The sequence below is a fragment of the Bombina bombina genome, chromosome 3 (assembly GCF_027579735.1).
Source record: "Bombina bombina isolate aBomBom1 chromosome 3, aBomBom1.pri, whole genome shotgun sequence".
NCBI classification, from domain to species: Eukaryota; Metazoa; Chordata; class Amphibia; order Anura; family Bombinatoridae; genus Bombina; species Bombina bombina.
The window spans coordinates 295,141,824-295,159,701 of NC_069501.1; the positions used below are offsets into that span (position 1 = coordinate 295,141,824).

Consider the following 17,878-nt stretch of genomic DNA (forward strand, 5'->3'; position numbering starts at 1 on the left):
TTTCATACACGCCCATTGAACACTCATGTTCAGCCCATTTTACAAAAAAAAAATAAAAAAAAAATCTGCTTTGTATGTTGTACTTATAGAGATTTCTGTGTTTTTTGCATGTCCAGTATAGTAATATTATGGTTTAATGTGATTTATCTCACCATACAAGTTTAATATGATTTATATAATCCGCCAGCCCAGAGACCTTTAGATAATCAGCCCCTTAGTTTGAATTTCACATGAGAAGTAGATTTTTTTCTGACAAATTTTGAATTTAATTAAAATTTCTTTCTCATTGCATCGTGACAGTCATCAACCATTCACAAAAGGCATATACGTATATCCTGTGAATTCATGCACATGCTCAGTATGGGCTGATACATCTGAAAGTGTGCATTTAAAAATATTGTGCACATTTAGAAATGAATAAAAAAATTGGTGGAGGTGTGCACAGGAGAAAAATTCAGTTTAGCCGAATCGTTCATAATGAATATTAAAATAACTGGGTTTTTTTAATATTTGGTGCCTGTGCCCATGCTATTCGGGGTTAATTTCATTTTAAACAAAATCAATACTAAATATTCAAGGAACATTTACTTTCATTACCATTAAACTAATGTAAATGTTCCAGATAATATTTTATTTAGTTGAAGAACTCACAAAACTAAATATTATTATTTTTTTAAAATTATAATGCATATGGCACTGTGCAGACCCTATATTATAAATAACTATAGATAGAAAAATCTGCTAGATTAATGATGCACAATTCAGCACCCTCTAAAGAAAGGGAATTCAGCACTCAAATGACAAAATGACAAATTTATTTTAGCAAAAATTCAGTAATACAAAAGTGCAAACACGTTTGATTGCTTGAGAGCAGCTCTATTGATTACGTTATTGGTGAGTTGGGAATTGTTTCACCAGACTCTGGTAGATCCAATATGTGAATTACTTCCTATGACTTAACAGCTAATCCTCTTTTGGGGATACTGCTTATTGCCTTTTTTTAATATTGTGTTTACTAGCTTTTTATTCATGTGTGCTATTTAGGGGATAAATGCACATGGTTGTATGTGTTTTCTGCTATCTATCCATAGTTGTAATCACAACTGCACATTTGTGATAAATAAGGTTATGGTGATTGTAGCAATCTAACATATTTGCACTTTTGTATTCCTGAATTTTTGCTAAAATTTGTAATTTTTCCCTTTCTTAAGATGGTGCTGAATTGTACATCATTAATCTATCTGTTTTTTTTTAATAGGAGGTTTAGTGTGGACTAAAAAAACCTTCCTATTAGCACATATGTGGGTTCTGTAAAGAAGGGTTGAAATTAGCGCGGCTCTGCATTGTGCTATATGTAAGTGTAGCGCGATGTGGAACCGTGCTAATCCCGACCCTTCTTCGCAGAACCCAGGGCCACGTTAATAGGGGATTTAGTGTGCTCTAAACCTTCTATTAGTGCTGCCCAGGGATCTGTGAAAGAGTGTCGGATTAAGGCTCTTCAGTGCATTATAGGTATGTTTTTTAACCCCTCAGGTCATTTAAAGGAAACAAGTGAATACTAATGAATTTTGTCAGTATTGTATTAATTTTCTTTAAATTTTGTGGTGCATCTAAATCATGAAACTTCAATTGCTTACTTCAGTGTTCCTTTAAACTTAAAATGTAATTGCAATATATTTTTATTCATTCTGATAGTTTAATGATTTTGATTACAAATACTGTATTGTTCCGAGTATAGGCCACACTTTTTCCCCTTGTGTAAGTCTTGAAATCAGGGGTGCGGCCTATAATCAGGATCCTACCTTGAATGGTCTGGTTGGGGTTGTGCGGAAGCGCTGTTGTTACAGGGAGGGGTTTGGGCAAACACACAGCAACTTCCTATTTGCATGTATGGAGTGCGAGTGACGTCAGGCGCCATTCCTGATCACCTGTTCCTGGAAGAAACGAGGAGGAAACTTGCCCTGGTCAGACGGAGCAAGGACCATACTGGCTAATAACCAGGAGCAGGGAACTAAGGCAAGTGTGATTCATGGTTAAGAGCTATCTGGGGTAGGTGCTATACATAGCGGCACTTGGAGGAGTTGACCGCTGTACTACTGAGGACCAGACATGCTAACGAGCGGTCTAGATGGGGTGAGTCACTCATTGAGTACCTAGCAAAAATAAGGTATGTGCATTGATATGAAATAAAACACTGGCAGAATGTTTGGGGTACACATGCTCTATACTACTTTTATGGTTATATTACACACCGACTTGGAAACATTTTTCTTTTGGTATATCCCCAGCAACATCGATGTGCCCAGGATGGGAGTGGCAGGGGCTTAAGATAAGAGTGGAAGCTGCTGTGAGTTATAAGCTGTGACAGGAGGGTTAGTTAGGATTAGTGAGGAGGGGGTTGTGTGAGGAAGAAGGGGGCTAAGAGGGTGAGGAGGTCTGAGGGGAGGCTTGTGTAAGGTAGGTGGTTAATAGGGTGAGTAGTGGGCACTGTGTGAGGGAAGGAAGCAGCCTGTGAGGGTTATGAGGGGGCTGTGTGTGTGTGTAAGTGGGGAGGGTAAGTAAGCATCTGTCATGGAGGGAAGCTAAGAGTTAAAAAATGTAATTTCTTTAAAATGGCACCAAACTTTAAGGCTGCGGCTTATAATCAGGAGCGGCCTATACTCGGAACAATACGGTAACTTGCCGCCATTACTTTATCAGACAATATAAGACCCATGTAGACCCTACTCTTTGATGCCTTGTCATTTTCATTATGTGTACATCATTGATTAATAATTATAAGCCAATATTGAAGAGTTAGGAAGGCATTTTTTACTCTAGCGTATTTTTATCATGGAACAAACTAAACCTTAGAGTCTTACTGATTTTCCACATACAGTTATTCTGCTCCATTTAACTTGTTAAATTACTTAGCTTCCTCTATAAAATTTAAATGCAAGGCTATAGGGTTTCAAGAAAGGGACTGAAAGATTAAAAAAAAATCTACTCTACACTTTAACTGTCTATGTATTGGCAATATGGTTCTTTAAAGGGACACTGAACCCATTTTTTTTCTTTCATGATTCAGATAGAGCATGGCTTTTTAAGCAACTTTATAGTTAACTCCTATTGTCAATTTTTCTTCGTTCTCTTGCTATCTTTATTTTAAAAGCAGGAATGTAAATCTTAGCAGCCAGCCCATTTTAGGTTCTGCACCATGGATAGCGCTTGCTTAGTGGAGGATTACATTTACCCACCAATAAGCAAGCATAACCCAGGTTCTCAATCAAAAATGGGCCGGCTCCTATGCATCACATTCCTGCTTTTTGAATAAAGATAGCAAGAGAACAAAGAAAAATTGATAATAGGAGTAAATTAGAAAGTTGCTTAAAATTGCATTTTCTATCTGAATCATGAAAGAAAAAATGTGAGTTTAGTGTCCCTTTAAAACTGTTTACATTTGAATTGAAACTAGCAAACAAAAATGACATGCTGTATGCTAGAGTTTCAGTTACTCACTAACTATTAATGATAATGGTCACAGTCATAGCTAAGTTAGTGGAGAAGGAAAAACATTCATAGCATGAAAATAAATACATTTAAGAAGCAAAATATGTTTTTAAATGACAAAAAGCTGTGATAGATTTTTTTTAGATGCATTATATAAATATTGCTTTGATGTCCCTTTAAGGCACCAAGCCACAGAAAATGAGACAGTTAAAAAAGGGAAAAAAGCATATAGAAATATAAAGCAAATGATGTCTTACAGTGTATGAAAGGATTACACAAAGGTAATATTTCTAAATTTATAACAATATTAGCCTATATTTCACATAATAGACCCCCATTAAATGAAAAGGAATTAGTTAAATATAATGATTAAAGGTAAATCCAGAAAAAGGCTTCCTGCAGTTTATACTGATTTAGCAGACATCATTCTTCACAAATTAATTATGCCACAACAAAACATACAAATCAATTTTGTATTGCATGTCTGAATATAACATAAAACAGCAAAAAAAAAAAAATCTTAGGTTTAAACTATTAGCATTGTAAAGCATGGGTGACTATTATCAGCTAACTATTGTACTCTCAATTATTTTCTCTTTGGAGAACAATACATTTTCCTTTTAAGCACATTTTCATTAAGTGTTACTAAAGTAGAGAGTTTTAAAAAAATCTTGGCTATTAGCAATTTTTTTATAAGATCTTATAGCATCAATACAAAAATACCGGCTGTAGATTCTTTAAACAGTAAAGGAAAATAAAATTGGAATAGTGGGCCTCTGCGATGACCAATGTGGTTATAGAGCAAGATTTAGCTAGCTCTGAAGACTCCTAAATATTTAAGATCTTGGAAACATTAAATATAATAAAGTGCATAATGAAAAAGAAATGAAATGCAAACTAGAAAGTCATTCGAATAATGCTTATCCCAATAAAGAGTAAATAAATATATGGAAATTGGATTTGTTTTAATACACCTCTAACAAGCCCAAAGTCAACAAATTAAAAAACAAAATGCATTATTTTTAACATATTAGAATATTATGTCTTCTGTTCCAAAGAACGAGAAACGCCCAGAAAAGGGTTAAAGAATAGATTTGCACTATTAACCTATCCTTCGCGTTCTCATTTTAGTCAATTCTGTTTGTTCTCTTACCCTTTTCTCACCAGATAACCTTTACATTTACAATACATTTCAAATTTTAATTAAATTAATTGCATCTTATATTCCAATTAATTTTATATGCTTAAAGGGACATTCAACACTTAGTGTAACAGGTTTTAATATTGTAAATTAAGAAACGGAGGTCCGCCTACACTATACCCCTCCTCCCTTGCCGCCTTGCTTCTGTCCTAATCAGCGGCACTAACTACACTAATACCCAGTCAATATGGATGCCGAACTCCCCCCACTATTACGTAGCTGCCTTCTTCTTAAACTGATAAGCAAATCAGAATCCAGTCCTCGGACTGAAATTGCACGCGCGTGCAATTTCAGTCCGAGGACTGGATTCTGATTTGCTTATCAGTTTAAGAAGAAGGCAGCTACGTAATAGTGGGGGGAGTTCGGCATCCATATTGACCGGGTATTAGAGTAGTTAGCGCCGCTGATTAGGACAGAAGCAAGGCGGCAAGGGAGGAGGGGTATAGTGTAGGCGGACCTCCGTTTCTTAATTTACAATATTAAAACCTGTTACACTAAGTGTTGAATGTCCCTTTAATTCTTTCATAAAGTTTAGTTAATTTTCTCAATTTCAACTATAGCCATATCACGGTAGATTGGATAATCCTGTAAAAAACAAATTCAAGCTAAATACAACAAAATAACTGTAACAAACTAGTAATGAACAGTCAAATGTTTTATCAAACAATTTAAATGAACAGTTTACATTATCAAAAGCATGATGCTTCTAAACTATAATTCTTCAGAATATAGTACCCAAAATTAGTAAGAATTTTCTCTGAAAGAAAAACAATAAACATACTTTGTTCAATAACAGATATTATTAAAGTATATTTGCAAGCATGCTATTATTTAAGCTTGGCAGTGCACTCTTACTGTGTTTTCTGTTTCTCAAGATTTCAGAGGTCAAATTTGCTAATTACAATAATCCATCTGTTTGGCATGTGACAATATAATTATAAATTTAGCAGTTTTCTGCTAAAAAAAAAAATCCCATTTACTTAAATAGAAAGAAATTCTGTTATGCATAAATTATTATTTGCAGGATTAGCAGCTGTGCAGTTGTTTATATTGTTGTAAATAATTGTAAATTACAATAAGCTTGTCAACTGCTACATTTGACATGAAAAACAGTATGTGCAGCGCAGATAATAATGAAGAGCCAAATTGTTACTGGCTGTATAGCAAAGAATTTCTGAAAATCTAAACCATCTAGAAATTGTAAGAAGCTGTAACTAAACACAGTGAAAACAAATCAAGGAGAAAAACAACCAATAATAATAGTTTAATTACCTAGCATGATAAATGGAATCCCAAGGAATGTAGAGTTGTATTTTCCACCAGTTAAATTGATGATTCCAGCAGCAGTTAGTGTAGAAAGACTGATAGTTACCAATCCAAGCAGCCCAAGCCAAGGTTTGCTGCGGACGCAGTCCTGCATGGAACAACAAATGATGGCCAGTGAGCCCACTAAGATAAGGCTTGTGATCAGGTAGCGTTCTGAAACCCTGCTGGTTTTCTGAAAATCCTCTCCTAAAGATGATGAAGTAAATGGATACATTTTGACTTCTTTATTTAAACTCTGGAAGTTTTCCACAGTCTCACAGAAAATTGATTCCCACTTCTCCGCCACAATTTCATTCATAGAACTAATTGCCTGAAGGTAATAGGTTAGCTGGATAGCTTCAGCAGACTTAACACGATCTTTACTGTGCACTGTGACACCACCCAGTTGATGCCCATTGTATACTTCCCTACCGTCTTTTAACATTGTGATGGGATAGGTTATTACAAAGTTTGTTTTGTTAAGTGAGCGAGCTGCTTTTAGTTCCTCCAGGATATGTACTATGTCATCCACTATGCAGGTCTTTTCGTTGCCCAGCATGCATATGTGAGCAAAAGTATAATTAAAACCCGGTCTTTGAACTTGAATCCTTTTCACTGCAGAATGCAACTACAAGAGAAAAAAAAAAAAAAAGATTAAAAATAAATCTGAGATAAATATGATGATGAAAACAAAATATTTTTAAATTTCAGATTATAAAATTGCAATATTTGTCTTAACATCTATATTATCAACCACATTATAAAACGTACAAATGCAAAAATGTAGGCAATTAGCTTTTGATTACAAACCCAATACCACCCACAATAGTTTAGTTAAAGGGACAGTCTATTGCAGAATTTAGAGCATGTAAATTTTGCATTATTGATTTGCGCTTCCTTTGGGCCAGATTACGTGTGGAGTGCAAAATATTGCTTACGCAAGCACAATATTTCCACTCCACTCAGTAATACCAGCAAACACAAATGCTACATTTTCTTATTTTCAAAAAGTGACCTCACATTTTATCTTCGGTGCGATTGGGGGACAAAAAAATGAGCGCTAATTGCTACCGCAAGCTTGCGGTAGAAATAACCAGCCACTTGTAATGGCTGGTTATTTATCATTCACCACTATATGTGTAACCACTACAAAGGGAGCTTGAAACATTGTAGTTACCAAGCAGAAAATGACTGGTGGATGGTGGCTATGTGCAAATACTGCTTCTGATGGCAGGCTGACTATCTCCTGCTTAAAATGTCTCTCAACTTCTAAACAGGACCTTACATACATGTTTAACCACTTTAAGAATGAGGTTTAAACACTTAGGCCCCTATTTAAGAAAGGTCTTGTGGACCTGATCTGACACTGCGGGTCAGGTCCGCAAGACCTCGCTGAATGCGGAGAGCAATACGCTCTCCATATTCAGCATTGCACCAGAAGCTCACAAGAGCTGCTGGTGCAATGCCGCCCCCTGCAGACTCGCGGGGTGTCAATCAACCCGATCGTACTCAATCGGGTTGATTTCTGGCGATTCCTGTCATGATTTCTCCGTTCATCGCCGTGTCACCGCGGCTCCCGGAGCTTCTCAGTGTGGATGACGTCACGTCGCTTAGCAACGTGACGCATCCTCTGACACACCCCTCTGTATTCGTCACCGCTCCTGCCTTTAAACTCCGGCGGGAGATCGTACTCGGGGCCTGTTTGTTTGATTCCCCGGCGTCTGTGAGTACTTGAATATATTGCTTCTCTTATGTACCGACTTCTGCCTGCCTGACCTAGCTCTTGTCTAATCCCTTCTACTATTGTTTGAATACCGACTCCTGCCTGCCTGACCAAGCTTTTGCCTTACCCTATTACTGTTATTTGGATATCGACTGCTGCCTGCCTGACCTAGCTTTTGCCTGATCTCTGCTTCTGATTTTTGGATACCGACTTCTGCCTGCCTGACCTTGCTTATGCCTTATCCTTAAACCTTCTCTTGGATATATATCTTCTTGTTTGTTACAAGCCTGCTTAAAGGGACATTTACTTTTACAAGCTGCAAAAGAGAACTTTGTCTTTTTGTTTGTTACAAGCCTGCTTAAAGGGACATTTACTTTTACAAGCTGCAAAAGAGAACTTTGTCTTTTTGTTTATTACAAGCCTGCTTAAAGGGACATTTACTTTTACAAGCTGCAAAAGAGAACTTTGTCTTTTTGTTTGTTACAAGCCTGCTTAAAGGGACATTTACTTTTACAAGCTGCAAAAGAGAACTTTGTCTTTTTGTTAGTTACAAGCCTGCTTAAAGGGACTATTACTCTTACAAGCTGCAAAAGAGAACTTTGTCTTTTTGTTTGTTACAAGCCTGCTTAAAGGAACAATTATTATTTCTTGAAACCTATCTTGTCTGTTTCCTGAGTGGGTCACGTCCTGGTTATTTCTCAGTGTGCTAGCGTGTGTTTTTCTATTCACACTAGCAGTTGGGTTACACCCCGGACTGATTCCTATACGGCTGACATTACAAACAGGCCAAAATGGACCCCACTGAATTATCCATGTCCGTGGCCCACCAGGGACAGTTACTAGGATCTCATGCCACTCACTTACAATCCCTGGACACTAAACTTGATCAAATAACTGCTTTATTACAAAATTTGGTTGCTACTACACCTCCCAATCCTAATCCCAATCCTAATCCTAATGAGGCATTACCCCCTTCGATTTCAAACAACCAGTCTCAGGTACAACTGAGTCCCAGGATACCCCTTCCAGATAAATATGATGGGAATCCTGAAGAATGTAGGGGCTTTCTCAATCAGTGTCGTCTCCATTTCCGAAATAGCCCTACTCTGTTTGCTACTCCCTCTTCTAGAATAACATTCCTTATATCCTTAATGAAAGGAAAAGCTTTGGCTTGGGTATCACCTTTGCTTGAAAAGAATGACCCTATACTTCTGGATGTTGATACTTTTCTCTCTGTATTTTCAAATGTATTTGATAAACCTGGAAGGTCATCCGCTGCTGAAGCTACTCTCTTGGATTTACGTCAAGGTAGTCAACCAGTTTCTCAATATGCAATTGAGTTCCGCACCCTGGCCTCTGAAACTACCTGGAATCAGGGAGCTCTTAGAGCCGCTTTTCGTAAAGGACTTTCGGAGCGTCTCAAGGATGAATTGGTGTATCGGGAGCTTCCAGAATCCTTGGAAGCCTTAATAAATCTTTGTATCAGTCTCGACGCCAGATTTCGTGAACGCCAACAAGAAAAGGATAGAACACAGAGGTCATCATCTCGAACTCCTTTTCGTTTGGCTCCTCGTTTTTCTAATCCAGTCACTCCGGCCTCTCCTACTCCAGATCAGGCTGAACCCATGGAAGTGGGAAGTATAAAATTAACAGAGACTGAACGCTTGAGAAGACGTTCTCTTGGCTTGTGTTTGTACTGTGGCCTTAAAGGGCATTTATTAAGGGATTGTCCTACCAGGCCAGTAAAAGCCAGGGCTTAACTCTAGTCCAGGGAACTGGGTTAAGCCAAAACAGTAGTCATTCCCTATACAAGAAACTTTTTGTTCCAGTAACCCTTCAAACCGGACATAGTAAGATTCATACCCAAGCTCTTATCGACTCTGGTGCTGGAGGAGTGTTCATTGATTCCACATTCGTCTCTACTCACTCTATACCTTTACTAAAGAAAGAGTATTCAATTTCAGTTTCTACGGTCAGTGGAGATCCATTGGGTTCCGGATACATTCAGTTTGCTACTCAACCTTCACTTCTCACTGTAGGAATACTTCATTCCGAGACAATCTGCTTCGATGTCATTCCCACTCCTCAATTTCCCATTATCTTGGGACTACCCTGGCTCCAAGTGCATAATCCTACTTTTTCTTGGACTTGTGGCGAACTCACCTCCTGGGGATCTACATGCCTGACTAAATGTCTTCAAAAGATCACCAAGTTACCACTCACTATTGCTCTCACAATCGAAACTCCCGATTCTCTACCTATGCCTTATCATGACTTTGTGGATGTTTTCTCCAAAAAGGAAGCTGAACGTCTTCCTCCTCACCGCCCTTTTGATTGCCCCATTGATCTCCTTCCTGGGGCTACCTATCCTCGAGGCAAGACATATCCACTTTCTAAACCTGAAAACGTGGCTTTGGAAGAATATATTAAGGACAATCTGGCTAGAGGATTTATTCGACCCTCCTCTTCCCCTGTAGGGGCTGGTTTCTTTTTTGTAGGAAAGAAGGATGGTGGATTACGACCCTGTATTGATTACAGAGGATTAAATCAGATTACCATCAAGAACAGTTATCCTCTACCCCTTATTCCTGAACTTTTTACTTATCTTCAGGGAGCTACTATATTTACTAAACTTGATCTACGTGGTGCATACAATCTTATCCGTATACGACAAGGAGATGAATGGAAGACTGCTTTTAACACTCGATTTGGGCATTACGAGTATTTGGTCATGCCTTTTGGGCTATGCAATGCTCCGGCGGTTTTTCAACATTTTGTGAACGAGATCTTTCGTGATTTTTTGAATATTTTTGTCATCATATACCTTGACGATATCTTGATTTTTTCTCAAAGTCACCAAGATCATGTGCACCACGTCAAGAAAGTACTTCAACGTTTAAGAGATTACCATCTGTTTGCTAAACTGGAGAAATGTTCTTTTCATCAAAAATCCATACCCTTTCTGGGTTATGTAATATCGGCATCTGGATTTGAAATGGATCCTACTAAACTTTCTGCCATCTTGGAGTGGCCTAGACCTGATTCTCTGAAGGCTTTGCAACGTTTTCTGGGCTTCGCCAACTATTACAGGAAGTTCATCAAGAATTTTGCTACTATTACTTCTCCCCTTACTTCTCTCACTAGAAAGGGGCAAAATTGCAAAAAGTGGCCTCCTGAGGCTATAGAGGCTTTTGAGTCTCTCAAAGAAGCTTTTTCTTCTGCACCTATTCTCCGTCACCCAAATCCAGATTTTCAGTTTATCCTGGAAGTTGATGCTTCTTCTGTTGCTGCTGGAGCTGTTCTCTCTCAACGAATACCAGAGACTGGAATGATTCATCCTGTTGGATTTTTCTCTAAAAAATTCACTCCTTCTGAATTTAACTATGACGTAGGCAATAAAGAGTTGCTTGCCATTAAGATGGCCTTGGACGAATGGAGGCATTGGCTGGAGGGTACTTCTTTGCCGTTTACCATACTCACTGATCATAAAAACCTTCTTTATCTCCAAACGGCCAAACGATTGAATTCCAGGCAAGCACGCTGGTCGTTATTTTTCTCCCGGTTTCACTATAATTTGTCTTACATACCTGGTTCAAAAAATATTAAGGCAGACGCCCTTTCCAGACAATTTCAAGATACCCCAATTCCTGAATCTGGTACCATTCTCCAACCTCATGAAGTCATAGCCCAGCTAACAACTTCTTGGTTACAAGAATTACAGTCCGCTCAAAGGAATCTTCCTTTGTCCTGTAAACCTCCTGATGGTTTACTCTTTGTTCCTGAACGCCTTCGTTCCAAGCTTCTATTTTGGGCTCATGATAGTCCCCTTTCTGGACATCCTGGTATCAGTATCACCATTCGAAATCTCAAACAGCATGTCTGGTGGCCTACTCTCTCTCAAGATGTTAAAGATTACGTCTCAGCATGCACACAATGTGCCATAAATAAGACTCCTCACCAACTTCCTTCTGGGTTGCTCCAACCGTTGCCCATACCTCATCAGCCTTGGACGCATATATCCATGGACTTCATTACCGACCTTCCTTTGTCATCTGGAAACAACACTATTTGGGTAGTGGTCGACAGGTTCACTAAGACTGCTCATTTTGTTCCCTTACCAGGATTACCGTCTGCTAAAAGACTTTCTGAACTTTTTATTTTGCATATTGTAAGAATCCATGGATTTCCTCTGGATATTGTTTCAGATAGAGGGGTACAGTTCGTTTCCCGATTTTGGAGGTCACTTTGTAAACATTTTGGAACTTCAATTTCCCTGTCTACTTCTCATCATCCACAATCTAACGGCCAGACTGAAAGGGTAAATCAGTGTCTTGAAACATATCTCAGACATTATGTGGATCATTTTCACTCTAACTGGACTTCTTACCTTCCTTTGGCTGAATTGGCTCATAACGCCCGGTATAATTCCTCCCTTCAGACATCTCCTTTTCAGGCGGCTTACGGATTTCAGCCCAGAACATTTCCTTTGCATACTTCTTCCACAGAAAATCCTGCTTCTGATCTTTCTGCCCGAAGATTAACCCGACATTGGCGAAGAATACATCGTATCCTCTCTGTAACTTCTAAACGTTACAAGTTCTTTTCAGATCTTCGACGGAAGAAGGCTCCCAAGTATCGTCCTGGCGATAAAGTTTGGATTTCCTCTCGTTTTCTTCGCCTGAAACAACCTTCTACCAAACTGGGACCACGATACGTGGGTCCTTTCCGAATACTGGGTCAAGTGTGTTCCACTGCTTACCGAGTGGCTTTACCTAAGACTCTCAAAGTCCATCCGGTATTCCACGTTTCTCTTCTAAAACCCATGATGTCCAACAGGTATTCTAAACCCCTTTCTAAACCTCCACCTCTGTTTGTCCATGGACATCCTGAGTTTGAGATCAGTCATATTCTGGATTCCAAACTCCGTGGCAAGAAATTGTATTATCTCATTCATTGGAAAGGTTATCCAGTCACGGAACGTTCCTGGGAGCCAGCTCATCAAGTAAATGCTCCTGCTTTAATAAAGACCTTCCACAAGTCTCATCCTGCTAAACCTGGTCCTATTCCCCGGAGGGGTTCTTGAGGAGGGGGGTGCTGTCATGATTTCTCCGTTCATCGCCATGTCACCGCGGCTCCCGGAGCTTCTCAGTGTGGATGACGTCACGTCGCTTAGCAACGTGACGCATCCTCTGACACACCCCTCTGTATTCGTCACCGCTCCTGCCTTTAAACTCCGGCGGGAGATCGTACTCGGGGCCTGTTTGTTTGATTCCCCGGCGTCTGTGAGTACTTGAATATATTGCTTCTCTTATGTACCGACTTCTGCCTGCCTGACCTAGCTCTTGTCTAATCCCTTCTACTATTGTTTGAATACCGACTCCTGCCTGCCTGACCAAGCTTTTGCCTTACCCTATTACTGTTATTTGGATATCGACTGCTGCCTGCCTGACCTAGCTTTTGCCTGATCTCTGCTTCTGATTTTTGGATACCGACTTCTGCCTGCCTGACCTTGCTTATGCCTTATCCTTAAACCTTCTCTTGGATATATATCTTCTTGTTTGTTACAAGCCTGCTTAAAGGGACATTTACTTTTACAAGCTGCAAAAGAGAACTTTGTCTTTTTGTTTGTTACAAGCCTGCTTAAAGGGACATTTACTTTTACAAGCTGCAAAAGAGAACTTTGTCTTTTTGTTTATTACAAGCCTGCTTAAAGGGACATTTACTTTTACAAGCTGCAAAAGAGAACTTTGTCTTTTTGTTTGTTACAAGCCTGCTTAAAGGGACATTTACTTTTACAAGCTGCAAAAGAGAACTTTGTCTTTTTGTTAGTTACAAGCCTGCTTAAAGGGACTATTACTCTTACAAGCTGCAAAAGAGAACTTTGTCTTTTTGTTTGTTACAAGCCTGCTTAAAGGAACAATTATTATTTCTTGAAACCTATCTTGTCTGTTTCCTGAGTGGGTCACGTCCTGGTTATTTCTCAGTGTGCTAGCGTGTGTTTTTCTATTCACACTAGCAGTTGGGTTACACCCCGGACTGATTCCTATATGGCTGACAATTCCTGTCCAACTGCTCAGAGCAGGCGGACAGGTTATGGAGTAGCGGTCTTTGTGAAACACGGGGCATCAAGCTCCATTCGGAGCTTGGTAGATAGGCCCCTTAGGGCGGCCCAATGATCTAAAACTCTGAATTCTGGCCTCGTTATCTAAGAGGTGTTGTCAGTACTGTGAAGTCGCTCAAAGAATGTTAAGAAAAGGCAAAGTTTAGCTTGAGAACTGTTTATTTAGCTTTGCATAGCTCTTAATATTACAAAAAAAAAAAGGATCAAAAAAGTTCCCAAAGATTTTGTGCAATTTCTCTCTATACCAGCGAGTAACGATCATCAGGCCCCTAGTAAGGTCACGTCAAAAATGGCACGCTCCAAAAAATATAAATGCCTCTTTAATTGAAATAATAAAATCGACATTTCACACTATCCATTTTAGCTTGTTTGGTATATTGCTTAATATGCCAATGTATACCCCCATATGCCCATTTGTATTACATTATAAATAATGATTTTGTTACTATTATCCAAAACGTATTCCTATTATCTAATTGTGCATTAAAGTCACTCTAGACTGAGCCAAGCTGTGTATAGATCAGTAGCATATGGTGTCCCTTAGTAAAAAGAAAATTAAATTCAGAAATTAAATGTATAGTACAATTTTAGCAGTTTTTAATCCTGTGAAGAATCTTAGGGTGACATGCACGTAAGTTATCAGTCCTAAAAGTTAGTCACTTTCACTGGTATCGACTTAACAGAAGAGACAGGATAAAAACAGTTGTAAAATGTCTGAGGTTTGTTATATACCTATACACTCATTCAATTTACCACTAAAGTAAGTGTAAAATAAATAATGTTGCTGGGTTTCACTCCAGGGTTGCTTATTTTAGTGAACAATGAACAGCTAACCTTCAGGCATTGGGCCTGGTGATCAAACATCTCTCCTTTATATACACAAATGAGAGAGATCTTGCAATGCTGGAGAGTTCCGCCCTTTTTCTTTTCAGCATTCAGTGAGTTCAGCCCCTTTTAAAGTCTGCACTACAATTCTCTCCAAGCTAGAGAATTCTTTGATTATCAGCTCCAAAGCCACATATCTAAAAGGACAGTCAAGTCCAAAAAAACTTTCATGTTTCAAATAGGGAATGTAATTTTAACCAACTTTCCAATTTACTTATATCACCAATTTTGCTTTGTTTTCTTGGTATTCTTAGTTGAAAGCTAAAGCTAGGAAGGCTCATATAATACTTTCTAAGCCCTTGAAGGCCACCTCTTATCACTTGTTTTTTTATTTGCTTATCACAACAGGGGAGAGCTAGTTTAGCCCATGGCTTGTGCCAGACACTGCACTAATTGGCTAAATGAAAGTCAATAGATAATAAATAAAATGTCATGTGATCAGGGGGCTGCAGAAGATGCTTAGATACAAGTTAATCACAGAGGTAAAAAGTATATTAAAGGGACATTATACACTCATTTTTTCTTTGCATAAATGTTTTGTAGATGATCTATTTATATAGCCCATAAAGTTGTTTTTTAAAATAAATGTATAGTTTTGCTTATTTTTAAATAACATTGCTCTGATTTTCAGACTCCTAACCAAGCCCCAAAGTTTTATGTGAATACCGTCAGCTACCTTCTCCAGCTTGCTCTTGTTTGTGGAAAGGGTCTTTTCATATGTAAAAGAAGGGGGAGGGGTGGAGTGTCTTATTTGCCACTTGCAGTGGGCTTTCCAGCTGCCTTTTCAACAGAGCCAAACTGACAGCTTCTAAGTAAGTTTTTAAACAGTTTTATACTGTATTTTTATATCAGTATCTGTGCATCTTATTCTTTATAGTAGTGTCTATTACATGCAGTTATATGAAAATGAGTGTATACTGTCCCTTTAATATAACAGTGTTGGTTATGCAAAAGAGGGGAATGGGTAATAAAGGGATTATCTATCTTTTTAAACAACAATTCTGGTGTTGACTTTCCCTTTAATCAAAGCAGTTAGTTGCAACAAACACAAAACAGTAGGTTGCAAACTTTTCAAGAGGTAGGGAAGAAATGCATATTGTATCCAATGCACATGAAAACCTAGCAATCTATTTTATTTAACACAGCGAAAGTATACAACGCTCAATTAAGTAAAACCTTTTCACATTGACCATAATTGTTATTAACTCATAGAAATGTTTTCTTTTTTTTAAATTCCTTTCCTTTAGAGCTTTATCTTGGCAAATGTGATGTTTACCCTTATAATACATTAAATTCTCTTAATACTCTTGAAATGAAAATGACTAAGGCAAACCCAATACACTGAGACTCCCTTTTAGGGCTAGATTACAAATGGAGAGCAAAATTGCACTTTCACGAGCATGATATTCAGTAATACCAGTGCACTAAAATGTGCTCTGTTATTACAAGTAAAGCACAATGCGAACATGATCTTGCGTTCGCATTGCATGGAAGCTTTGCGCTCATGAGAGCAAGCTTCCATCGGCTTCAATGGAAGCCACGTTCTTATGCCGCAAGACACACCAGAGAACCTAGAGCAGTGAAAGGGGGTAAGTCGCACAGCATTAGGTAGCATATTTAAAATATATATGTATATGAATATATATATATATATATATATGAATGTGTTTATCTGTGTATATACACATATTAACACCTAAATATATATATATGTATAAGCATATATATATTTATAGTTTAAACACAATCCCATAGACCGCTACGTAAAAGCACTTTTCAGTACCATTTTTTTCCTAACACACCACATCCCCTAACTTTAACCCATTGCTTCGTGCAGTTAAAAAAACCCCGGGTAAAGTTGCCCCTTTATGGGTGCATGTTAAATTAGCGCTCCACTTGTGATCTAGCCCTTATTGTTTTAGTATAGGGTGAAGTGCTTGACTCAGAGAGATACACTAGAGGAGTCTAGATGTTAAACTAGCATCCATATGCTCTTCTAGATCAGTGTCCTCCAGACTTTGTCACTAGCAACTTTTTTTTCCCTACTTTTCTCACGTCTTTCGCTCTTGCGTAGTATACAAAGAGCCTGGTTGTCATTTTGGTGTTGCTGACATGACAGCTAACCCCAGTGATCTTCTTCTCCCTTCCCTGTCATTGCTACCTTTAATTTAAAACCGACTCTAAAGTCAAAACTAAACATTTCCATAATCAAAATGTGCTTTTACTTTTTATGTGCACACTTTCATAAGCACCAGATCCTAATGAGCACGTGCAAAGGTTCACAGTATATACATATATGCATTTTGTGTTTAGCTGTCACATGACATTTGTAAGAAAATTTTGAGTTCTGACTAATGGCCCGCTGATGTTAAGGTCTCTGGGCTGGTGAGATTAATTAAGAATGGTCGCCAGTACTTCTAATTCCCTGGTGGAATGATCTAAAGCCACTTTTTAATCTGAATACAGGATGTCTCGCTAAGGAGCGTATACTACATTTCCCTATGGGAAGGAGATGCACACATTACATTATAAAGTGCACATTGAAAATTGGAATTTTTAAATATCATAAAAAAACAAATAATTCAATCATTCACATAAAAAATATGCCATCATTTTTTTTATTGTTATGATGCATCAAAAATTGTAACAACATTTTCACCAAATATATTTTATAAGAAATGTAAAATTAGTATGTAAATTACATAGGAATAAATACAATTAAATATGCACAACGTAAATCTTAATTTAAAGGGGCAGTCTAGTCAAAATTAAACTTTCATGATTCAGATAGGGCATGCAATTTTAAACAACTTTCCATTTTACTTCTATTATCTAATTTGCTCAATTCTTTAGATATCCTTTGTTGAAGAAACAGCAATGCACATGTGTGAGCCAATCACACAAGGCCTCTATGTGCAGCAACCAATCAGCAGCTACTGAGCATATCTAGATATGCTTTTCAGCAAGTGATATCAAGAGAATGAAGCAAATTAGATAATAGAAGTAAATTAGAAAGTTGTTTAAAATGACATGCTCTTTCTAAATCATGAAAGAAAAAAATTGGGTTTCATGTCCCTTTAAGTACACTGGATGTGCAAACAAACACATAGAAATGTCTACTTATAAGTACAAAATACAGAGCTTAATTGTTTTT

General features: G+C 38.0%; 1 protein-coding gene across 1 annotated transcript in view; it reads right to left on the minus strand.

The window, feature by feature from the left end:
- The window catches only part of PTCHD1 (patched domain containing 1), a 595,331-nt gene that overhangs the window by 292,819 nt on the left and 284,634 nt on the right, over positions 1-17,878 (minus strand). Inside the window, 1 exon segment of the mRNA XM_053706370.1 lies at positions 5,963-6,623. Coding sequence (XP_053562345.1) covers positions 5,963-6,623 — 661 coding nt within the window.